This window comes from Mercurialis annua, linkage group LG5, assembly GCF_937616625.2.
Source record: "Mercurialis annua linkage group LG5, ddMerAnnu1.2, whole genome shotgun sequence".
In the NCBI taxonomy this organism is placed as follows: Eukaryota; Viridiplantae; Streptophyta; class Magnoliopsida; order Malpighiales; family Euphorbiaceae; genus Mercurialis; species Mercurialis annua.
The window spans coordinates 49788993-49813361 of NC_065574.1; the positions used below are offsets into that span (position 1 = coordinate 49788993).

The 24369-nt window shown below is 32.8% G+C and overlaps 3 protein-coding genes and 1 pseudogene across 3 annotated transcripts; 3 read left to right on the forward strand and 1 right to left on the reverse strand.

Annotated features, from left to right (window-relative positions):
- Positions 1-1050: 1050 nt before the first annotated feature.
- Positions 1051-5146, forward strand: LOC126683015 (transmembrane 9 superfamily member 2-like; annotated as a pseudogene).
- Positions 5147-7284: 2138 nt separating this feature from the next.
- LOC126683013 (transmembrane 9 superfamily member 2-like) lies at positions 7285-11094 on the forward strand. Its single transcript, XM_050378829.2, has 7 exons — positions 7285-7557; positions 7725-7765; positions 7967-8552; positions 8629-8766; positions 8882-9038; positions 9145-9629; positions 10542-11094. The coding sequence occupies exons 1-7, from the start codon at positions 7400-7402 to the stop codon at positions 10759-10761; spliced, it is 1785 nt and encodes a 594-aa protein (XP_050234786.1). The 5' UTR covers positions 7285-7399; the 3' UTR covers positions 10762-11094.
- Positions 11095-12469: 1375 nt separating this feature from the next.
- On the forward strand, positions 12470-16254 carry LOC126683014 (transmembrane 9 superfamily member 3). Its single transcript, XM_050378830.2, has 7 exons — positions 12470-12668; positions 12922-12962; positions 13577-14162; positions 14256-14393; positions 14523-14679; positions 14789-15273; positions 15751-16254. The coding sequence occupies exons 1-7, from the start codon at positions 12514-12516 to the stop codon at positions 15968-15970; spliced, it is 1782 nt and encodes a 593-aa protein (XP_050234787.1). The 5' UTR covers positions 12470-12513; the 3' UTR covers positions 15971-16254.
- A 447-nt stretch (positions 16255-16701) lies between these two features.
- On the reverse strand, positions 16702-20245 carry LOC126680207 (D-galacturonate reductase-like). The gene is made up of 4 exons (XM_050375265.2): positions 19808-20245; positions 18487-18730; positions 17639-17818; positions 16702-17329 (listed from the first exon to the last, which is right to left on the reverse strand). Exons 1-4 carry the CDS (start codon positions 20116-20118, stop codon positions 17117-17119), a joined length of 948 nt encoding a protein of 315 aa, XP_050231222.1. The 5' UTR covers positions 20119-20245; the 3' UTR covers positions 16702-17116.
- Positions 20246-24369: the final 4124 nt, after the last annotated feature.

Consider the following 24369-nt stretch of genomic DNA (forward strand, 5'->3'; position numbering starts at 1 on the left):
TTTTGAATAAATTTTTATCCGCAAAAAAGTGATTTATTTCACTATTTTTTTATTAGCGGAGATAGATCTGTTCTATGTTAGTTGTTAGTGGAGGTTAGCGGAAATTAACTAATATTATCATGCATTTTTAAATAGATAAACTATGGTCTGAGAAAGTCGGAAGTCCAACCTCCAAATCATGCACTGATGAAGGACTTTGTCATTATGCCAATGCCAAACCTTCACTGGCTTATTTTATTATTAGGCTTAATAATAATAATAATAATAATAATAATAATAATAAATACTATATTCAACTTTTTTGATTTTTTTGTTTATGGCATTTTTTTTAAATCTTCAATTTTGTTTAATTTTCAAATTTCACTTGTAATTATAGTCATTTGTCCAAATTGTAGTGAGAGAAATTCATACAAATAGTCTATATTAATTCATATTATTTTAATTTATATTTTTATCATAATAAATTTTTAAAATAAAACAATATGACAAGTTTATTTGAAGTTTTTTTTTTCCGTCTAATGTATACAAATGGTTACAATTGAAAATGAAAATTGAAAAACAAACTAAAATGATGATTTTGAAAGGTGTGGTCATAAAAATATCAGATAGATGAGATATTTTTATGCAATTAAGCCTACTATAATAATGCTTTTGAACAAAAAAAGAGTCTGATCTCATAAAAAAAACCTCCAACTTTATATGTTTTGTCATTTTAATCATGGTGAAAATCATCATTTTCATACACAAAAACTAATTTTTTCATATCGATACACAAAATAAAAATCCGGTGAAAATTGTTGAGTTGACAACTAAATAGTGATATGTAAGAACAAACTGGATAATGACACATTAACAATTTTACAAAAATTTTAAATAAAAATGAAAACAATGTGATTAAAATGACATATGTGCAAAGTTGGTGGATTTTTACGTAATTACCTTTAATAATAATAATAATAATAATAATAATAATAATAATAATAATAATAATAATAATAATAATAATAATAATAATAATAATAATAATAATAGGTTGAGCTTGAAAGCTAAAGTACACCTTACTAGATGAGTAAAATTGAAGGAAAAAAGAAACTAATAACTCCACCATCATTCTATGCACACTATGCTTCTCCATTTCCCAAGAACCAGAGATTAAAGATTTGAGATTAGAGACTAGAGAGTGAAGAATTCACAATTACAATGAATATTCACCATAATAATCCTCTAATCACTCTGTTAATCTCTCTTCTAATCTCATCTTCAGTAATAATCCTCATCAAATCGGACGCCTCCGTCGGCCCATTTCATAACCCTAGGTAATTCAATTATTCACCATTGTTTTCAGATCCAAATTTCTGATTTCGCATTGTTAATTTCTTGCTACGTTATAGTGAGCTCGTTATAGACGTAATGTAGAATTTTTAGGTTTGGAATTTTAGCGGGTAACTGTTAATCTAGGTAGCACCGACACGGATGCCGGAAACGGAACACTTGAACATGGACACGAGCGAAACAGTGTTCTTTCAAGATTTCCGATATAAAAATCAAAATTTTGTATCGAAACGTCAAATGTCCGAAATGTTTCTGAAACGGGACGCGGTGGATTGAATAATTGAATAATTTTTGTATTGCTAGCTGCGAAACATGGAAAGTCCAACACTAGCTTTTGGGTTGCTGTTGTTTGATTTTTTATTTCAAATCTTAATTTGTTGTTTGATTTTTACAGTGAAACCTATCGCTATTTTGATCTGCCATTTTGTGTTCCAGGTTGGTTCTTGTCTCTTTCATTAATTTATGTTTTGTTTGCGTTATTTATCCAGTCTGATACATTTAACACTTGATGAATGTAACTGTTACTGATAGCTGAAAAGGAAATTTAGATGATTGATCTAGTTAATTTTTTAATGATTAGATCATCTGAAAGAGAAAAAAGAAGCTCTTGGTGAGGTGTTAAATGGAGATCGGCTAGTTAGTGCTCCATACCAACTCAATTTCAGAGAAGATAAAAGCTCGTCCGTTGTTTGTTCAAAGAAGCTTTCGAAGGAGGATGTTGCACACTTCAGATCCGCGATTGATAAAGACTGTTACTTTCAAATGTATTATGATGATCTGCCCATTTGGGGATTTATCAGGAGGGTTGACAAGGAAGGGAAGGCAGATCCGAGTGAATATAAGTACTTTTTGTATAGGCATATTCAGTTTGAGGTTCTTTATAATAAGGACCGTGTGATTGAAATTAGTGTTCGGATGGATCCTCAAGCGCTATTGGACCTAACTGAGGACAAGGAAGTTGAGGGAGATTTCCTTTATACTGTGAAGTGGAAGGAAACTGATATACCTTTTGAGAAAAGAATGGATAAATATTCCATGTCTGCTTCGTTGCCGCATCACTTGGAAATCCATTGGTTTTCTATAATCAACTCTTGTGTCACTGTTCTTCTTTTGACCGGGTTTCTTGCTACAATTCTCATGCGGGTGCTGAAGAATGATTTTGTGAAGTATGATTTATTGCTTAACTGCTTGTGATTGTTTACTTGTTTGTCTGTCTTTTTAAAATTACATGTGGATGTCTTTAAGGTATGCACAAGATGAGGAAGCTGTTGATGATCAAGAAGAGACCGGATGGAAATACATTCATGGTGATGTATTCAGATATCCAAGATACAAGTCTGTATTTGCTGCTGCCTTTGGTTCCGGCACCCAGCTGTTTGCTCTGTAAGGAATCCCTTTATCTCGTTTATTCTAAAGCATGACATTCATTTGTTATTTGACTATCTTCTTTGGCTATAAAGAATAACATCTATTATGTTGATGCCCTTTGTGCTCCCAGGACTGTTTTTATATTTATTCTTGCATTGGTCGGTGTATTCTACCCATACAACCGAGGAGCTCTATTTACTGCACTGGTTGTCATATACGCACTTACTTCTGGTATTGCAGGATATACTGCAACCTCTTTCTATTGTCAGCTGGAAGGAACTAATTGGGTATGCTTATTGAGTTTTATTTTAATAATAAAGTGGCCTTTCGAAGGCTGTCTTAAAAAATGAGTCTGTTCAATGCAAATTGAATTATCTATTTTCTTCGTTGACAGGTGAGGAATCTTTTGCTGACGGTATGCCTTTTCTGTGGCCCTTTATTGCTAACATTCTGCTTTCTGAACACTGTAGCCATTGCTTACAGTGCAACTGCAGCATTGCCTTTTGGAACCATTGTTGTAATAGTGCTTATATGGACTTTAGTAACATCTCCATTGCTTGTGTTGGGGGGTATCGCTGGTAGTAATAGCAAGGCTGAGTTTCAAGCTCCTTGCCGCACCACAAAATATCCTCGTGAGATTCCACAATTACCTTGGACAGGAGTACTCTTCCACAAATGGCAATGGCAGGTTTTCTGCCATTTAGTGCTATCTACATTGAGTTATACTACATTTTGCTAGTGTGTGGGGTCACAGGATTTATACAATTTACAGTATCCTGTTTATTGTCTTCATCATTCTTCTAATTGTTACGGCTTTCATAACTGTGGCTTTGACATACTTCTAACTTGCTGCTGAAGATCATGAATGGTGGTGGAGGTACATAAGTTCTCATGCTCTACTCTTTTGCTTTATTCTTAGCTTTTGCATCATATCTAAAAACTAAAGTATTCAAACTTGGCCAATTTATGAATTTTCTGGCAATAGTATATTTACACTATTGTTCTTTATTAGAAAAAAGTTCATATCTTTTCATGTAAAAGTGCTGATTGTGGTTAAGTTATTAATTATTGTCTAGAGTTGCATATTTAATTTCAAATTATCTTGGAAAACCAATTTACGATGTTAACATTTGCAAATTTGACAGGTTCATGCTAGTCAACTGGAATAATACATGATATAATATAACACTACTGTGGTTGTAAAACTAATCGGTCCTCTACTTAATGCGTACACAATTAAAAATAATTGAGAGCGCGTAAAATAAGGAAATTAATGTAAAGTTATAGTTCAGTATTAGATAAATTGAATCTCAAGTGGATGTTAAATAAATCTTTTTGGAGCGTAGAGTGATGAGACTGCCATCAATATGTAAGAGTTATGTGGAATTTTCCTTTTCTCGGGGAATTTTGTAATTACTGTGGATAGTTATGTGAAGGGAAAATGTGTGTGAGTGAGGATAAGTATAGCTTTAATGATCGATGATATGTATCCATTTAGAGAAGCGAGAAATGAGAAGGTACAACCTTCCCTCCTTCGTAGAGCTAATGAGGTTCATTATTTAGTGGAGAGGGTTTAAGGGATATAAATACTAATTACTATGTGATTAATGCCGAGTGCCATTATTCTTAGGCTGTTGTTTTGGCTCGTTGCCCAGGCCATCTTATGCCGTAAGGTTGTTTAAGGTCTTTCATCCTTATAGATAAATGTCATTGCTGGCAAGTGGCAGAAGTTAAGTACCAGTTCAAATGATCATGCTTGATTATTACATTTGAATGTATATCATCTGCTCGTTTCTATAAAACGTGTATTTTTTCATTATATTAAATCAAGAATTTCTCATCAGTTTCTTCTTGTGTTGTGTGAGTGAAATGCTTTGCTGTGGGCCCGAACTTAATGTTAATTGTCGACATGTCTTTTCTCTGCGGTGGATCAACTGGGCTGTTCATCTATGCTTATTGCCTGTACTATTACTATGCACGATCAGACATGTCGGGTTTCATGCAAACCTCTTTCTTCTTTGGGTACATGGCTTGCATATGCTACGACTTCTTTCTCATGCTCGGGACAGTGGGTTTCCGTGCCTCCCTATTCTTTGTTCGTCACATATACAAGTCAATTAAGTGCGAATAGTGGTTAACTTACTCATCGTCTATGGTTTCCATGAATTCCGTCGAGTCCGGAGAACATCTATCATTTTGTTGAAAGTTAGGTTGGAGACTGCATTGTCAGGTATCAAAAGCGAGAATAGGGTTCTCCCATTACCATGTCTTTGGAAAAGGAGGTGTTATTAGATCTCGGTTATGTATTGGCTTAGGTTTTAGGAAGCTTTCACAGACAATGTGGTTCATGATATTTTGAGTATATGTAGTTATCAGACGTATACAAAGTAAAATTGCTGGCACTTAAATAGTTTTCATTTTTACTACTGATTTACCATTCATTCAATCAATGTTAAATTTTTAAATTTAAATGTTGAATATTTGGGATCTAAAATTAGCACATCTCTTTGGAAAGGAAATGATAAATCCGAATTGGATAAAACTGTTGGATTTGAATTTGCCGTAAATCTTCCAAATCCAAAAGTATTTAAAAGGAAATATGCATATTTGGATTTTTGCACTAATTCACTTTTTGACATTGAATTTTTATACTTTTATTTATCAATATTGAGTCTATGTATTAATTTTATAGATATTAGGTTCTTTGCCGAGAAAATAAATATGTGTACTCTCACGCACTCTTAGTGCAATTGGGATAAATTTTTTATTTAATTTTCTTAAATTTAATTCCTATAATTTGAACCTGAAGAGAGAAAATAAGTAAAAATATCGAATTCGGATTGTTTATTTGTTGGAGTTAAATTCAAAGAAACGAATTCTTAAAAGGAAAATGATTTATAACTCAGCAGCCCTGTTCGTTGAAATTAAATTATAGTAACTGATTGATCATATCAAAAGAAAAAAAGATGGTCATAAACGAAGTCAACGGGATACAGTAATATGTTTATGTAGGATTTTTTGAATCTTCAGGACAGAACGAACTCATTTTTAAATAGGACAATTTTTGTTGAGTATCAGATCATCCATAGCAACTACTTCAAGTTGCGAACTATAAAAATTTTCAATTTAGGGTACAATTGAAAAAAAAATCTAAAGGTGGGAGAATTTTGAGAGGATTTTCCTACGTCAGGGTGTAATTGGGATGAAATTTAAAGATGAGAGGGTTTTGAGAGAGTTTTTCAACGTCAAGGTGCAATTGAAAAAGGTTTAAAGGTTGAGAGCTTTTGAGTGATTAGGCCTTAAAATATCAAACAGTCACAGCCCACCTGAGGAGTAGGGGTGTAAATGAATCGAGCCGAGCCGAGTTTTGGGATGTTCATGTTTGGCTTGTTTAGTGAAAAAAGTGTTCATGTTCGATTCATGTTCAGTCGAGCTTTGAACGGGTGTTCATGTTCGGTTCGTTTAGATTTTACAGTGTTCATGTTCGGTTCGCGTTCAGTTCGTGTTCGTTCGTTTAACCGCTAAACGAACAAGTTCGCGAACGAGCTCACGAACGAGCTCGATAAGTACTAAAGAGCTCGTTCCCCAACAAGCTCGCGAACAAGCTCGATAAGCACTAAACGAGCTCGTTCGCGAGCCCGCTTGTTTAGCGAATAAATGAACGAACACGAATTATTAAACGAACAAACATAAATACAAGTTGAATAAATTAAAACCAAACTAATCAAGCTCGTTCACGAATATGAGCTGAACAAATTAGAAACATAATTATATAAATAAATTTAAATATGAATTAGTTCGCAAACACCTAATCAAGTTTCTAAACGAGCTTGTTCGTGAACTGTATACAAGCTCGTTCACGAACTATTAATCGAGCTTGTTCAGGAACTCTTATTCGAGCTGTTCGTGAACATAAACGAGTCAAACACCACTATGTTCATGTTCAGCTCGTTTATATTAAAGAACATAAAATCAACTTCGAGCTCGGTTTTAGAATACGAACGAACATAAACCGAGCTCTTATCGAGCCGAACACCGAGCTGCTCGCGAACGGCTCGGTTCGTTTACACCCCCACTGAGGAGTAGTTGCTGCTCCATCTCCGGGAGCAGGCCCATCAGAGAAGCAGCAACAACAACTCCTTCTCTATAGGAGCTGCTTCTTTTTTGGTGGTCGCAGTGAGTTTGTTGGTAGCATTTTTCAAATTATTTATTTTTTTAATAAAATTTTAAAAAATAGTTTATTATTAGGATTCAATTGAAGGTTTTTAAAATTTAACGATTTGTTTTTGTTTTTTAAATAAAAAAATATAACATAACCTTTTTATTTAGTTGTTTTTAATGTTTTCATTCTTAAATGAATTAAATTGTCAAAATTTTTAATTTTTGGATAGAGGTGCAATATAAAAGTCCGAAAAAGAGTACATACAGTTTTTTTTCTACGTCGGATATAAATGAAAAAAAGTTTTAATGTGGCTAGTTTTTAATTAATTAAGTCTACAGAAAAAATAAAACCAAAAAATCGACAGTCCAAACAAAAAAAAAAAACGAAAATCAACAATATAAGTTTTTACATTGAATTATTACCATTAGAGCAACATGATAGATCTAACCAGATTTGTAAGTATATAACAGTCTTCTTTCAGTTGACCCCATCGCCAATAATCCTCTCCCCAGTCTCATCATTTTCCTTCCCAAAACCATGGCCGATAACAACAATCCATTAACCATTCTTATTTTGCTGGTTTCACTCTCGTCTTCTTTACTCTACGTCAGATCAGACGCCTCCGATCACCGCTACCAAGACGGCGACCATGTTCCTCTTTACGCCAATAAAGTCGGCCCCTTTCATAATCCCAGGTAAATTTTAGATCTACCCATTTCAAATTTTCAAATTTTAGATTCATTTTGATTAAAACCAGCTTTAGAAGGTACCCTTTTGCTTAACTAGAATTGGGTTTGTGTTGGTTTAGTCAAATTTAGTGTCTTTTAGTTGGTATTAATGGTGTTTGTTCTTGATTTTGTAGTGAAACATACCGTTATTTTGATCTGCCCTTCTGCGTTCCAGGTGAGTTTTATTTTTATTTGTTTATAAAGTATAGATCTTTCGACCAACCATTGATTTGAGCTATAAGCAATGAGCAGCATTCTGCAAAACTCGTCAGATTCAAATCCTCCGACGAGCGCTTTCCCTTATAAAAAATATATATAGATCTTTCAATTTGCTTTGTTTGTTTAGTTGATTAATGAGTTGAATTTTAATGATTAGATCATTTGAAAGAGAAAAAAGAAGCTCTTGGTGAGGTTTTGAATGGAGACCGGTTGGTTAGTGCTCCGTACACACTTAACTTTAGAGATGATAAAGTATCAGCTTCTGTTTGTCAGAAGAAGCTTACTAAGGAAGATGTTGTTCGGTTTCGATCAGCGATTTCCAAGGATTATTACTTTCAAATGTATTATGATGATCTGCCGATTTGGGGTTTTATCGGGAAAGTTGACAAAGATGGGAAATCTGACTCCAGTGAGTACAAATATTATCTTTATCAGCATGTGCAATTCGATATTCTTTACAATAAGGATCGTGTGATTGAAGTGAGTGTCCGGATGGATCCTAATTCAATGTTGGATTTGACGGAGGATAAGGAAGTCGATGCTGAGTTTCTTTATTCTGTGAAATGGAAGGAAACTGATATTACCTATGAGAACAGAATGAAGAAGTACTCGCTGTCTTCTTCACTGCCACATCACTTGGAAATCCATTGGTTTTCTATTATAAACTCTTGCGTAACAGTTCTCCTTTTGACTGGTTTTCTTGCTACCATTCTCATGCGGGTCTTGAAAAATGATTTTGTGAAGTAAGTTCCCTTGACTTGGACTTTATTTGTACTTTATAAAATTCTATTATTAATATCACATGTATATTTATTTAAGATATGCACAAGACGATGAAGAAGCTGATGATCAGGAAGAGACTGGATGGAAGTACATCCATGGTGATGTATTTAGATATCCTAAATATAAATCTTTGTTTGCTGCTGCTCTTGGCTCCGGAACTCAGCTGTTTACTCTGTAAGAAACTCATTTACCCTTCTATTTATAAAGCTTCAAATAAGCTTTATTACATTTCAACCTTTTGGGTGTCAAGTAAAATATCTATTAATTAATTCCTTTAACTTGCTTCCAGCACTGTGTTCATTTTTATCCTTGCATTGGTCGGAGTATTTTATCCATACAACCGGGGAGCTCTATTTACTGCACTGGTGGTCATATATGCACTTACATCTGGTATTGCTGGATATACTGCAACATCTTTCTATTGCCAACTGGAAGGAAATAACTGGGTGAGTTTATACAGATTCTGTTGAAACAGAGGCAACTTTTAGATTAAATCTTTCGAAAGCAAGACTCTTCAAAGTGAACTAAGTTTTCAATCTTCTGTGTTGACAGGTCAGGAATCTTCTGCTGACGGGATGTCTTTTCTGTGGTCCTCTGTTCCTCACATTCTGCTTCCTTAACACTGTAGCCATTGCTTACAGTGCAACTGCAGCATTACCCTTTGGCACCATTGTGGTAATAGTCCTTATATGGACCTTAGTAACATCACCATTGCTTGTTTTGGGTGGTATTGCTGGAAAAAATAGCAAAGCTGAGTTTCAAGCTCCTTGCCGTACCACAAAATATCCTAGAGAGATTCCTCAATTGCCTTGGTACAGGAGTGCGCTTCCTCAAATGGCAATGGCAGGTTTCCTGCCTTTTAGTGCTATTTACATCGAACTTTACTACATTTTTGCAAGTGTTTGGGGTCATCGGATCTACACGATTTACAGCATCTTATTTATTGTCTTCATTATCCTTCTGATTGTCACTGCTTTCATTACTGTGGCTTTGACATACTTCCAACTTGCTGCTGAAGATCATGCATGGTGGTGGAGGTACTTGTTTTTCCTTTTTAGTTTTCATTTAGCAACGCTGTCTTTTTGCATCACGTTAGATGTGTTAAGAGTTGCAACGATTGTATTGTTTTGTCTAGTATTTCTGGCCTGTTCATTATATAAGATAATTTTGTCTCTTCCATTTATGGTGCATATCATTGTTCATTTCAAATTGCTGCTGTGAGTTGCGAACTAGAATTTTGCGACATGAATTTCTTGGCTGAACACAACTGTTAATTAATGCATGTGTTTCTTATTTAGTATTTGCTGAGGTGGGAATGATTTTTTTTTTTTTCAATTCAAGTGGGAAAGATTTATTTAAGCAAGTAGAGTAAAAATGAATGAGCAAAACAGATTGAAGCCTGATTTGTTGGCTTATGGTTTTTTACTTCATCACCCATCTTATATTATATTCTTCTGTTAAGTAATGAAATTCACTCAAAAATTATATTTTATTCTAGGACTCTTGTGGCGCTATGTGTTCTAAACCTTATTCAAGTTAATATGGAATCTAGATCTTTTTTTAGTATCTCATACTCAAATCAACTTAGATATTTTTGAACAGTGCAAAGAGATTGAACTACAACTTGTTAACTCTTTAGGGTTGTATAGGTAGGGGTTTGCCATAAATGCTTAGATGGTATAGAATTCCTACTGTGTTTTATCAATAAATGAAACGGAGGGCTACGAGAAGAGAGCGGGCGAGAGGAGATTTGTTAGGCAGCCTAATTCCTATGTGGTTAATGAAAGTCAATGCTCTTCCCTGAACTGTATGCAACAACTGATGAATCTTGTTTGACTTATTGAAATACTATATATATAAGTGTGATTTGACTGTTTGTACAATTCAGTAAGACTTGGCCAGCATGGCGAGTCGTTGTTTGGATCTGAACACGGGTTTGCTTATCACAGGTCTTTTCTCTGTGGTGGATCAACTGGACTGTTTATCTATGCATACTGCCTGTACTACTACCATGCTCGATCAGAAATGTCAGGCTTCATGCAAACATCTTTCTTCTTTGGATACATGGCCTGTATATGCTACGGTTTCTTTCTCATGCTGGGAACAGTGGGGTTCCGTGCGTCACTGTTCTTTGTCCGTCACATTTACAAGTCGATCAAGTGCGAGTAGCGGGGCAGTATTTGGCTTCTGTTTACGCAGAATATATCGGAGAAAAGAAAATTGTACGATTTTGGGCTAGGTTAGAAGTTAGGCTGGAGATTACATACAAGAAATGAAACAAGAAAAGCTTAGAGCTTTTGGCATTGCCTGACCTGAAGTGGTAGTTTCCGAGACATTTTGAGTTTCAATAATTGTCTGACGTGTAAAAGATTGAAAATGCCTGTACTACTACATATACCTTTTTAGAAGAATCTTCTTCCTGTATCTTTGTCATTGTAGACTAAATTCACATATTTTATTTTTTCATGGAATTTATGGTTATGATAATGCTTATAACTTTAATCATGTTTTGGGTAGGGGTTGAACCAGTGATAAAAAAAATTGGATAGGACGGGCTGGTTGAACTGGGAATTGGCCAACTGTCCAGTCCGATTTATCCTAAAAACCAGAAATCCAATTGGATCAGATTGAACATATTGATCTGGACTGCCCTATCGGTTGAACTGGTTATTGACCCATTGGTTTAACTGGTTAGACACTAATCCATGTCTAAAATTTATTATTTTAGGTGTAATTTACCTAACCAGTTGATATTTCAATGATGCCTTATGCAGTTACATTAAAATTTATTTAATTTTTATTTTACTATATATGTGATTATATTTGATTTTTATTCAGATGGCCAAGTCCTTCCATTGCGCATGAGGTCGGGGGTTCGAACCCCCGAATCTCCTCAGACTGTGGTCTGCCTAATTTAAATTTAAAAGATGCATACTAACTTCCCGCTAACCCCGCTAACAACTTATATTGTATAAATCTCTATCTCCTGATTAAAAAAAAGATAGTATTCTAATATAATTAGTGAATATCAAATATTTTAAAAAAGAAAAAAGGGTCAACCAAATTTTTGAATTTGCGATTCGGGTAAAATAACTCACTTTCAGTTATTTTGATTAATTAAGGATATTATTTTTACTTTTTAGATCAATTACCGATACTATTTTCTATTTTAAGGTCAATTAAGGATAAAATTGGATCATTCCAGTCTCCAAACTCGTTCATATTATATAATTTTCCCTTTAATCAAAAAATGAAAAATATTATTATTGATTAAAATGGCTGAGAGTGAATATTCGATGTCGAATCACAAGTTCACATAACAAATTGACCTTTTACTCATCTAAAAAAAATATATTGACACAATATAAAAGATTATAAATTATATTTTTTTGCAGATTAAAAATAAAAATATAAAACTATATACTTTCTTATTTATGAAATATAAAAAATATATTTTGGATGGAACAATAAATCTAATGCAAGCACAAACTTCTAACGATTATTCTTATGCCATTGTTGCTCTAATTATCTCCTTTAATTTAACTTTTATTTAGTTAGACATCTATATCTTTAGTCTCATCATTAAATATTTGTAATGCAGGCTCCTAATTTCCGTTAGTCAGATTCACAAATGATTAAATTGAGAATGTAAGGATGTAATTAAACAAAAGTAAAGTTGGAGGATTCATTTATCAAAACAGGGAAATTTCAAGAACTGCTTTTTTTTTTTTTTTGATAATTTAGAAGAACTGCTTTATTTGTTTTGCCTACTTAATTTTCTGCTCTCTCCTTCTGCCATTTGTCCTAGCAGTAACTTTTAACAAAGTAACTTTTTAATCATTTTTACTATTTTTCCAGTTCGAATTCAATAACACTAAAATAAAGAACATTTTATTTTCTTTTGAGAAAAAGCGTCTAAAAATGAACAAATTTCTTTTACCCCCGATTCTCATAATCGCGATCATAATCGGCCGTTTCGCAACTCCGGCGAGATCAGACGCCTCCGATCACCGCTACAAGGACGGTGATCCTGTTCCTCTTTACGCTAACAAGGTCGGCCCGTTCCATAACCCCAGGTAAAATTAATTTTGTTTTTTTGCTTTTCTACAGCTTTACCAGATCTGTTTGGATGTTTAAATTCATTATATTATTATTGTAAATGCAATGTATATGATAAGAATTATTCGAAATTATACTAGAGAAATGAATCGCATTCAAACTGCGTGTTTTAATCGTATTCTATATGGCGATTTTTTTAATTTACGAATTTATTAAGTGTGTTGCTGATAATTAATTTGTGTTTTTGGCTGTGTGTTTTTGTTGTTGCAGTGAAACGTATCGCTATTTTGATCTCCCATTTTGTGTTCCAGGTTCCTTCTTTTAATTATCTTGCTCAGTTTATATCTAATTAGAACTTATAGGAAGATAATTGATTTATATGTCAAACTTTTCAATTTATATCTGGATTTTTTACGAACAAAGGGTCAATGTTGCCCTCAAACTTGTGTCTCGGGGTCAAATAAATACATTTTAACTTTTTTTTTGGTCAATTAGTTCATGAACTTGTGTTTTCGAGGTCAAATAAGTCATTTTTAATTTTATCAGTCAATTAGGTCTCCAACTCTCTTGATTTAGGTCAAGTAACCCAAAATTATATATGTCAAAAATGGACTTATCTGATTCCGAGAGACAAATTTGGGGACCTAATGGACCCTAAAACACAAGTTTGAGGATCTAATTGACCCCAAAAATTTAAAACGTATCTATTTGTTCCTGAAACTTAAGTTTGAAGGCTGCGGTGACCCTTTGTTCGAATTTTTATAGTGTTGTATTCTGTTAAAGTGAATGTTATGATAAAATTATATACAGATTTTTTTTATTATAAAGTTAAGATAAGATGGGAGCACATATGTAATTCTATTTATTGGATTTACGTTTTTTAAATTTTCATTTTTTGTTAGTTAATATTTTTTTTAATGATTAGATCACTTGAAAGAGAAAATAGAAGCTCTTGGTGAGGTGTTGAATGGAGACCGTCTAGTGAGTGCTCCTTATAAACTAAACTTTAGAGATGAGAAAGACACGGTGGTTGTTTGTCGTAAGCAACTTACAAGGGAAGAAGTTGATAAGTTTCGATCTGCAGTTGACAAAGACTTTTACTTCCAAATGTACTATGATGACCTTCCTATTTGGGGTTTTATTGGGAAGGTTGATAAGGAAGGAAAAACTGATCCGAATGAATATAGATATTTTCTTTACAAGCATATCCAATTCGATGTTCTTTACAATAAGGACCGTGTGATTGAAGTGAACACTAGAATGGATCCTCAATCGTTGTTGGATTTGACAGAAGACAAGCCAGTTGATGCAGAGTTTCAGTATACTGTAAAGTGGAAAGAAACTGACATTCCTTTTGAGAAGAGAATGGATAAGTACTCATTGTCTTCTTCTCTTCCCCATCACTTGGAAATTCATTGGTTTTCGATCATTAACTCATGTGTGACGGTTCTCCTTTTGACTGGTTTTCTTGCCACAATTCTCATGCGAGTCTTGAAGAATGACTTCATGAAGTAAGTTCATTTTTTGTGAATTCTGGAAATTGTTTATATGTGGGCATATGTGTCTATTTCTGATATGATATGTCATATATGTAATCTATCAAGGTATGCCCAAGATGAGGAAGCAGCTGATGACCAGGAGGAGACTGGATGGAAGTACATCCATGGTGATGTCTTTAGATACCCAAAGTTTAAATCCTTTTTTGCTGCTGCCCTTGGATCTGGAACCCAGTTGTTTGCGCTGTAAGTTATCCATTTACAAATTTTAGACTGATATTTGATGCTCACTTTATTGTGTTGCTATTTCTTCATTATATTCATTAACATTCCTCATTTTTTCCTGTTTTTTCCTGTTCTCCACTTCATTTTCAGAACTGTTTTCATTTTTATGCTTGCCCTCGTTGGTGTTTTTTATCCGTACAATCGAGGGGCTCTGTTTACTGCACTGGTTGTCATATATGCACTTACTTCTGGAATTGCTGGATATACTGCAACCTCTTTCTATTGCCAACTCGAAGGAAAGAACTGGGTATGGTTAAATGCTTCTTATTTGTAGTAGACTTACTTACCTTTTAATTTGATATTTTTCCAGGGTTAAATTCTTTAAAATGAACTGAGTATTTGTTTTTATGGGACAGGTGAGGAACCTTTTGGTGACGGGATGCCTCTTCTGTGGACCTCTGTTCCTCACATTTTGCTTCCTGAACACTGTTGCCATTGTTTACAGTGCCACTGCAGCATTACCTTTTGGCACTATTTTGGTAATAGTTCTTATATGGACTTTAGTAACTTCTCCATTGCTTGTATTGGGTGGTATTGCTGGGAAAAATAGCAAGGCTGAGTTCCAAGCGCCTTGTCGAACAACAAAATATCCTCGAGAGATTCCACAATTGCCATGGTATAGGAGTGCCCTTCCTCAGATGGCAATGGCTGGTTTTCTGCCTTTTAGTGCCATCTACATTGAGCTCTACTACATATTTGCTAGTGTTTGGGGCCATAGGATCTACACCATTTACAGCATCTTGTTCATCGTCTTCATTATTCTTCTAATTGTCACAGCTTTTATAACTGTGGCTTTGACATATTTCCAACTTGCTGCTGAAGATCATGGGTGGTGGTGGAGGTACATACATTTTTCTTCTGTCTTTGTCCCTTTATTTTTTGTTGGTGAGTGATACCTAATACAGTTATCAACTCACCTAGGAACAATTTGTAGATGGCATGCAGTAAATATCTAATATTCCACTAAAAGAGTTCCAGTGGTACGGAAGCAAACCATAATGGATTCTGCAACAATCATGCGACAAATAACAAGTCTAGTAGCCGATTGTTGTGGTGGCGTATCAATTATGCCATCTTTTGGCCTTTCAGCTTATTTAAACCCTTATACTTGTTATTGCCTACATGTGAAAACAAATTTTAGTATTTAGACATTCATGTGATTTATGATTACTTTACACGGTTATGATATCATTCTTTTATTTGTGTTTTTGCTGAACTATGAATTGCTTGATATATGCAAGTTATGAAGCTCTTAATGTTCTCATGTGTAATCAAACACAAGCTGTTTTTCTGAACTACTTTTTGATTCTTTTGGCAGGTCATTTCTCTGCGGCGGATCAACTGGGCTGTTTATATACGCTTACTGCTTGTATTACTACTATGCACGATCAGATATGTCTGGCTTCATGCAAACCTCCTTCTTCTTTGGGTACATGGCTTGTATATGCTATGGATTCTTCCTTATGCTCGGGACAGTGGGTTTCCGCGCTGCCCTGCTCTTTGTTCGTCACATTTACAGGTCGATCAAGTGTGAGTAATTGTCCGGTTCTTCCATCTATTTTGTTTTCCAATTTAGTTAGAATTAGGTGAGAAATTGAATTAGCTAGCAGAGGAGGAAGAAGCAAGCTTTGGCTTAGGCTTTAGCTATTGCTTCCCCAACATGCTGGCCTAGGGTTTAGATATCTTAACTGAACCACTGGAGCATCAACATTCTTGGTAACCCACATAAAATGTGAAAATGCCTACTCTTTCATTTTTCTTTATTTTGTATAAGCCCTATTTTTCTTTGTCACAATCTAATCGATTAGATTCTTTTCGCAAATTCTAATTTTTTTTTTGCAATTTTACTTTTATCTTCTCTTGTTACATTAAAAAGTGTTCTGAAAATTGCTTTTGTCAATTAGTATTGACCGCTAAAAAGATTTTTTTTTTAATTAGATGGAGACATAATATTTATTTTTCAGATTATTGGTATGCTGACTATATATGCACATTTGACATACTACATTGGCAAAATTGACTTTTGAAAGTTTCAAACTTGTGCTATTTTATTTCGATAATTTTCAAACTTTCAAACTTGATTTTAATTCTATAATTTTGAGACTTTCAAACTTGAGCTATTTTAATTTAATAATTTTCTAATATTACCTTGATCAAGTAGCTGTCTTCTTTAAATTTACAGCAGACTAATAAACTGCATCGATATGAATTTATTTCACAATTTTTTGATAGCAGATTTTATGCGACAGTGGTTTATGAAGATTCGATATAGATAAAAAAAATTCCGTAATTCAGATGGTGGAAACACCATTTTTCCAATATGAAGCATAACAAAAATTATCCATAGCATCAACTCAAACCAGAAACAAGAAGAACAATAGTGGTAATAACAGAGTTTGATAAAATAAATCTCGTAACGTTCTTTTAAAGCTGGCCTAACAGTAATTTTTTTTTAAATTTTTATGATTTGTTATATTTAATTTAAATATTTGTAATAATAGGCAAATTGTATTTTTCTGTTGCAATAATAGCCTAATAGTCTAATTGAAGATAACAATCTGGCCAACAATTTGGCTATTATTATAACGGAAAAATATAATTTGGCTATTATTATAAAAATAAAACAGTTTGGATTAAATTATAACAAGTCGTAAATGTTTGAATTTTTTTTCGCCATTAAATCTTTAAAGCTCTGCATCAATCTGTCGAACAAATTGGTGAGGACCCAATAAATTAACAAATAGAACCCCTTTACGTTGAGGAAGCTGATTAATCTTTTCCGATTCCTTCTCACTCAATGACCAATCAAATATCTCAAGGTTTTGCTTCATCCTCTCTTTATTGAAACTTTTTGTCACCAAACTCACCCCTTGCTCATACACCCATCTCAATGATACCTGCATTTTATCATATACATGCACAATTCAGATTTTAAATAATTTTAAACATTCTTTAATTACTTACGCGGGTGTTCAAAAACCAAACCAAACTAAATCGACAAATTTCGTGTAATTTTTGATTTTTTAGATCAGTTTGATTTTGCACATAGAATAGTTTCGGTTAAATTCTATTAGAAATAACTAACCAGACTGGAAAAAAACAACTGAATCAACTAGTTTAGTTTAGTTCATAATAATTTAATTTCTTAAAAAACTGGCATGGCTCGGTTAAAAGAATAACCGAGCCATGCCCCTACGAGTAAGAACCTGAGCAGTGGTTTTTCCTTTAGCTTTGGCAATTTCTTCAAGCACATCACATTCTATTATTCTGTTGTCACCCCATTTAGTTCCATTTGCACCCAGAGGACAGTAAGCCGTAATAAGAATGCCGTTTTCCTTACAGAATTTCCTCAGTTCCTTTTGCTGCCAAACCGGGTTCATCTCCACCTGCATATCCACAAAACATGAAACAACATTTCCGTTGTGGCGGAAGCTATACCGATTTTTTTTGCCAAAGATAGAGTACGACTTTTAAAGTCTCAATTTTTTAGTTACGGAGGCAGGATTCGAGTTGGTCATATATATTTATACTAAAACCAAATATTTATAACATTGTGACATATTTTCTCGCCAAAACTGTTGGACGTAAAAAAATCACGAATTGCTCATTGGCCGTTAAACAAAAACATTTAGGCACCGTTTGGATTGATGGATTCTAAACAATGGATTCTAAACAATCCATTGATTTGGACACAATCTATCGTTTGTCTAGAAAAAAAATTAATAGAATCCATGGATTTATAAATTCCCTCATTTTCTACAATCCATCATTTTTGAGGGTTTTGATTTCCCACCTACTAGGTGGGAAAGTACAAGTCCACCATTTTTTATAGATGATGGATTGTTATACTATTTATTATTTTCCATAAATAATATTAAAAATCCATTGATTTTATATTCAATCCAAACGATGGAATTTTAAAATCTATGGATTTAAATTTCATTGATTTAAAATCCATCGATTTTGCTAAAATCCATAGATTTTAAAAACCCTCAATCCAAACGGTGCCTTAGATATAATGTAAACTATCTTGAGTAATAGATTCTCTACTCACTTGATTGACTGCCGGAGGAATTTTAGCGGCGGACAAGAGCTGTTCGAGTTTCTTGCGGGAGAAGTTACTTACGCCAATAGCCTTTGTTAAGCCGAGGGTTTTGCATTCTCCCATGCCTTCCCATACCGACTGAATATCTAAAGGAAATATATTGTCTTCTGTTGTGGGTAGTGAACGAACATTTTGGCTTAGCTTTAATGGCCAATGAATAAGGTACAAATCTAGATACTCCAACTGAAGATTCCTACATTCAAAATCAACGTAAATTTATTTTAATTGCAATAAAATCCGTCGAGTTGAATCAAAAGAGTGTGATTTTATATAGGTAAAATGATTTTATCTATACCTATCACTAAATTGATTATATATTTCAAAAAATTAATTTGATCGTCTGTAAACTATATCCAAACAATACATAATAGAGATGATGGTTCAATTTGATAAAAATAAAATATTTATTAGTCATTTAACTTAATTTTATGGTAAGTTAGTCCATAATTAAAGAAAAAAACTAATTTTATTGAAAAATATATCTAATCATATGAAGATTATTTACCAAAATATTAAAAATTATATGAAAATTTATATTTTTATTAAACTATGTGTATTACTACAAAATCTATATTTTATTTATCAAAAAATGGACAAACTTATCATAAAATAACTTAAAATATTGAATTGTGTCTTTGCCTTTTCAATATTCTTTTTTGAATAATTGCTTTTTTCAATATAATTTTTATAATTTTTAGAATTAATGGACCATATTGTTAAAATGATGTCTAAGGATATTTTATTAATTGAATCACAATTATAGATAGGCCAAATCCATCATAAAGTCCCCGTGCTATTGTCTTTTATTTAACTTGATCATTTAAGTAAACCTTTAACTATTTATTTGTGGTCCTTTTAAGAACTATAAGATATTGTCGTTTCATGCATTTAAAACGGCGACGTTTTTCCGTAGTTTCATATGCAAAAGAATTATAAGTATACAAACTAAATGATAAACTATTTAAATGTAATTTTTTTGTTAAAGACCAAGTGAAATAAAAGATAATAGTGTAGGAACTTTTTGATGAGTTTAGTCTTATAGATGCATAAATTGACTTTGCCCTTTATTTACATGACAACCATTACATGAAATATTATGATCAATTCCACCATTCAACGGCTGCGCCAAGTAAAGTCAGACGGAATTAGTTCAATTAAATTTAGCTAAAGTAAAATCAAATCATTCAAACTAAATTTTTTTAAAAAAGTTTAGTTAAAATAAGTAAAAAACGAAAAATAATAATAACCAAAGTGTAGAATTAGTAATTACTTGAGACTCATCTGAATAGCAGGCACCACCATATCTTTATCAGCAAAGCTACTCCATAGCTTAGAAGTAACAAAAAGCTCATCTCTACATTTTATAAGACCAGTTTTTAAAGCCTCCGCTATTCCTTCTCCGACACCTTGCTCCGACCGGTAAGCAAACGCCGTGTCAAAGTGACGGTAGCCTGCTTTAATGGCTTCAATTACAGCGGCTTTTGTAGTTTCTGTGTCAGCAGTAGGGTCTGACGACGTGCCCAGTCCGATGACCGGCATGGTTTTCTTGCATGAGCTTAGAGAAACCTCAGGTATCGTCATCGGCGCCGGTACTCTCCTCCGAACAGAGATTTTCCGGTGTTTTTTCTGATTCTTTATGTTCTTTGAAATGTCATCATATATAGGCAACTTAGTCTAAGTCAAAATATTTGCTTCCAGTACAATATAGGATGGTGCTATTATAAGACTAACAATAACATAAGTTTTTCTATTTTTCATTTATAAAAAGATAGTTAAAGATTTACGTCTTCTTTTAATTTTTTTAATTTGAATTTTTTTATAATTATGTCAAAAAAATTTAAATTTAAATTTAAATTTCATATTTTAAATTTGAATTTTTATAATTTTTATCATTTACGACTAAATTTTAAAATAGTTATATAAAACAAGTCAAATTTTTATGATTTCTTGATATCTAAATCAAATTTTTTAATTTTTATAATAATAGTCAAATTGTATTTTTTTGTTGTAACAATAGCCAAACTGATAGTCAAATTTATAATAAAAAAAATTAAATTTAATTATTATTGCAATAAAAAAATTAATTTAGCTATTATTATAAAATTAAAAAAATTAATTTAAATTAAATATTTAATATTTTTTCGACATTAAAATTAAATCTTTAAATATCGGTGGCGATAGTTTGAAGTTTGAAGTTTGAACTTTGAAGTGGTCAGAACTCAAAAGTAAACTTACAGATATGCACCTGATTAAGTAGAGTCAATCACGTAGCCACCTACAGTGGCCATGATTTTCCCCTCATTTACATTGTTTAAAAACAAAAATCAATTTTTTATAGGGAAAAGGGGCAAATATGCCCCTATCGTTTAGGATATGGAGCAAGTAGGCCCTCTTTGAATTTCGGATCTCAATTAAGCCCCTAACGTTTCAAAACCAGATCATATAAGCCCCTCTGTTTAACAGCATTAACGAAACGTTAGTTTCCGCTTACGTGGAATGTCCATGTTATATTATACTTGGTCAAAATAGAGCAAATATGCCCTTATGGTTTAAGGCGGGAGCAAATATGCCCCTATGGTTTAGGATGGGAGCAAATAGGCCCTTTATGAATTTTTGATCTCAGTTAAACCCCTGAAGTTTCAACATCAGCACATCCAAGCCCCTTTATCTAACATCGTTAACGAAACGCTCTACGTTGTTATTTCATGCCTACATGAAATGTCCATATCATTTAATATCTCATATGAAAATTTCCATGTGTTCTACTCGTTTTTAAATTCAAAAAACATTTTATCTTTTAAATAAAATTTTAGAGATCTTTTCAAACTTTTTTCATATTATATCTTTCCTCTTCGAACTAACAAACACACCGTATGTATGTCTGTTCGAATCTAGTTAGGTTTAAATAGACCCGTTGTTGTAAAAAAGAACTATGTACACCATTGGTCTGAAGCCCCCACATGAAAAAAGTTTGAAAAGATCCCTAAATTTTTATTTAAAAAATAAAATATTTTTTTAACTTAAAATGAGGACATGTAGAAAATTTTATCTGTGATATTAAATGATATAGAAATTTCACGTAGGCATGAAGTAATAATATAGTGTTTCGTTAACGATGTTAAATAAAGGGGCTTGAATGTGCTGATTTTGAAACTTCAGGGGCTTAATTGAGATCAAAAAATCATAAAGGGCCTATATGCTCTCATCCTAAACCATAGGGGCATATTTGCTCCCACTTTTAATCATAAGGGCATATTTGCCTCCTTTTGGACACGTGGAATATGACATGGACAGTCCACGTATGCGGAAACTAACGTTTCATTAACGTTGTTAAAAACAGGGGCTTATATGGTCTGCTTTTGAAACGTTAGGGGCTTAATTGAGATCTGAAATTCAAAGAGTGTCTATTTGCTCTATACCCTAAACGATAGGGGCATATTTGCCCCTTTTCCCTTTTTTATATAATCAATTGCTTTGACACCTTTCACATGTGACATGTGACATGTGACATATGCATAAATTATAATTTTATATTTTTATTTTAAATTAAATTCATTACTTTGTTACTAATATATTAGTATTTTTATTTATTTTATTGTTAATCATCTAAAATGCAAATTTATAATAAAATCATATTTTAGTTAGTTTTTAAATTTATTTTAACTTATATATAAATAATAATTACTTCTTTTGAGATTTAGTAATTTAAATTTAATATCTTTTAACATTACTACTGTTTCTAATTTTTTTAATTTTTTTTTATAATAAATGTTTCATTAATAAAGAAGTAAAAATCCAACTTGATCAATGATTACATAAAAAATAAATTCAAGAAGTACAAAATAAAAATTTCAATCAAATAATAAAAATTTGTATTAATACTCGCCAGTCACATTAACAGAGTTTATTAGTTATGCAACTCGGCGATCCGTCCGCTATTCAATGGTTATTTTAAATTGCAAACCGACTACTGTTTTTGAACGAGTCCGATTGAAAGGACATCTTAAACATAATTAATTTTTACTAATAATGATTCAGATCTTGGCTCCACCAATATATCTATGAAGGAAATAATAAAATCTACTATGAAAAAATTTAATATATTAACAATGAAAGTTATCAAATAAATTATGACATTCAATATTGACTTAGTGATTAATATATATTCAACTCTTAACTTTTCAACATTTAATTTTTAATTTTATAAAATACTGGAAGCAAGAAAATTTAAAAAAATGACTGTTATTAAAAATTAATAAAAGTAAGACATTCTTTAACATGACTAATTAAACTATTATATCTTATAAAAATATAAATTTTATTTATACGTATATTAAAAATAAATTTAAGGACTAAATACAATTTAATTTTTTAGTTAAATTATTTGACTTGTAAATTTTCTATGTACCCTAAATTATGTAACCAGTAAGATTTCTCCACAACCACTACTTATCTGAATTCGTACTTCCTCTGTCAATTGTCTCTTATACTATTATTGAATAAGTTCGACATTATCTTCACATTATTTCATGCTTGATATTCAAGCATCGATATCGAATCGTTTAGACCACACGCAAGCGTATATCCCAGTCTTATATTCCTGAAAGTAATGCTGAGAACCTATGGAACATAAGAATGTGTGTAGAAGATATGACTCGAATCCTATGTGCTGCAGTAGTGCCTATGAGTACTTGTGACACTTACCCCATACTTTATTTTCATGTGTCAGCAATGTTTTTAAATTCTCGAGTCCGAGAACCATTGCTCTAATACCAACTTTATCACAACCTCATTTCCACCTGAAACTCGAGCTGAGATCGGCGCTAGAAATTGGGAGTGGTTGCTCCGATACCCGTAGCAAGCCTAAAAACCTTTACAGATTTTTTGCCTATAAAACATAAAAAAATTTGCAATCACGTTGCAGAAACATTTTAAAACCTTTATTGAAAATGCGATCGCAAACTGTGATTGTATCTCTAGACATCAGGGCACAATTGTTATTTCACATTACATATTAACCTTGTCCAAATACAATATAATAGTAAGAAAACTGGGTTGTAAAACCCTGATTGTACTTCAAGAAATTAGAGCGCAAACATCAATCTCATATGACGTACACCCGAAACTCGAGCCGAGACTGGCGCTAAGGAATGAGAGTGGTTGCTCCGAAACCTGTAGCAAGTCTAAAAACGTTTACATATTTTTTGCGTTTAAAACATAAAAAAGTTTGCTTTCTCGTTGCTGAAACATTTTAAAACCTTTATTGAAAACGCGATCGCAAATTGTGATTGTATCTCTAGACATCGGGCACAATTGTCATTTCACATAACATATTAGCTTTGTCCATATACAATGCTAATAGTACGAGAACTGGGTTGTAAAACCCTGATTGTATTTCAAGAAAACAGAGCGCAAACATCAATCTCAAATGACGTACCTGCTCCGTTTCCAATGCAATGCTAAAAACATAAAACCAGCGTATCTCTCAAACAACTGGTCAAACAATTTTAGAAAACACGCAGCTTTTCACACATATATCTCATACATTAGTTCAAATCAGAGTTTATCAAAATAGGTTGAACTGCTGTAAACAGAAAGACAAACTTCTCGGTACCCAACTACTTGCAGCTGTGGTGAAAATCACAAAATCAGAAAATCCATCGGTATCCAACACAAAATGTAACGTCTTAAAATTATTGAAACTGTTAGATAAATAACTAAAAATAATAAAATTAATTTGTTTCAACACTTAATAAAATTGGAACGAATTACCAATAGAATCTGGCTGAGTCGCGGACTAAATCTCTCTTTTTAAAATGTTTTGCGACGCTG

What these genes read in the sequence shown, in the direction of transcription:
- LOC126683014 (XM_050378830.2), top strand. Translation starts at nt 12,514, where the DNA reads ATGAACAAATTTCTTTTACCCCCGATTCTCATAATCGCGATCATAATC. An exon ending in GGCCCGTTCCATAACCCCAG is followed by an intron (nt 12,669 to 12,921) that starts GTAAAATTAATT and finishes TTGTTGTTGCAG; the next exon opens with TGAAACGTATCGCTATTTTG. An exon ending in TCTCCCATTTTGTGTTCCAG is followed by an intron (nt 12,963 to 13,576) that starts GTTCCTTCTTTT and finishes TTTAATGATTAG; the next exon opens with ATCACTTGAAAGAGAAAATA.
- LOC126683013 (XM_050378829.2), top strand. Translation starts at nt 7,400, where the DNA reads ATGGCCGATAACAACAATCCATTAACCATTCTTATTTTGCTGGTTTCA. An exon ending in GGCCCCTTTCATAATCCCAG is followed by an intron (nt 7,558 to 7,724) that starts GTAAATTTTAGA and finishes TTGATTTTGTAG; the next exon opens with TGAAACATACCGTTATTTTG. An exon ending in GATCATGCATGGTGGTGGAG is followed by an intron (nt 9,630 to 10,541) that starts GTACTTGTTTTT and finishes TGCTTATCACAG; the next exon opens with GTCTTTTCTCTGTGGTGGAT.
- LOC126680207 (XM_050375265.2), bottom strand. Translation starts at nt 20,118, where the DNA reads ATGACGATACCTGAGGTTTCTCTAAGCTCATGCAAGAAAACCATGCCG. An exon ending in GCTATTCAGATGAGTCTCAA is followed by an intron (nt 18,731 to 19,807) that starts GTAATTACTAAT and finishes TTTTGAATGTAG; the next exon opens with GAATCTTCAGTTGGAGTATC. An exon ending in TTCCTCCGGCAGTCAATCAA is followed by an intron (nt 17,819 to 18,486) that starts GTGAGTAGAGAA and finishes GTGGATATGCAG; the next exon opens with GTGGAGATGAACCCGGTTTG.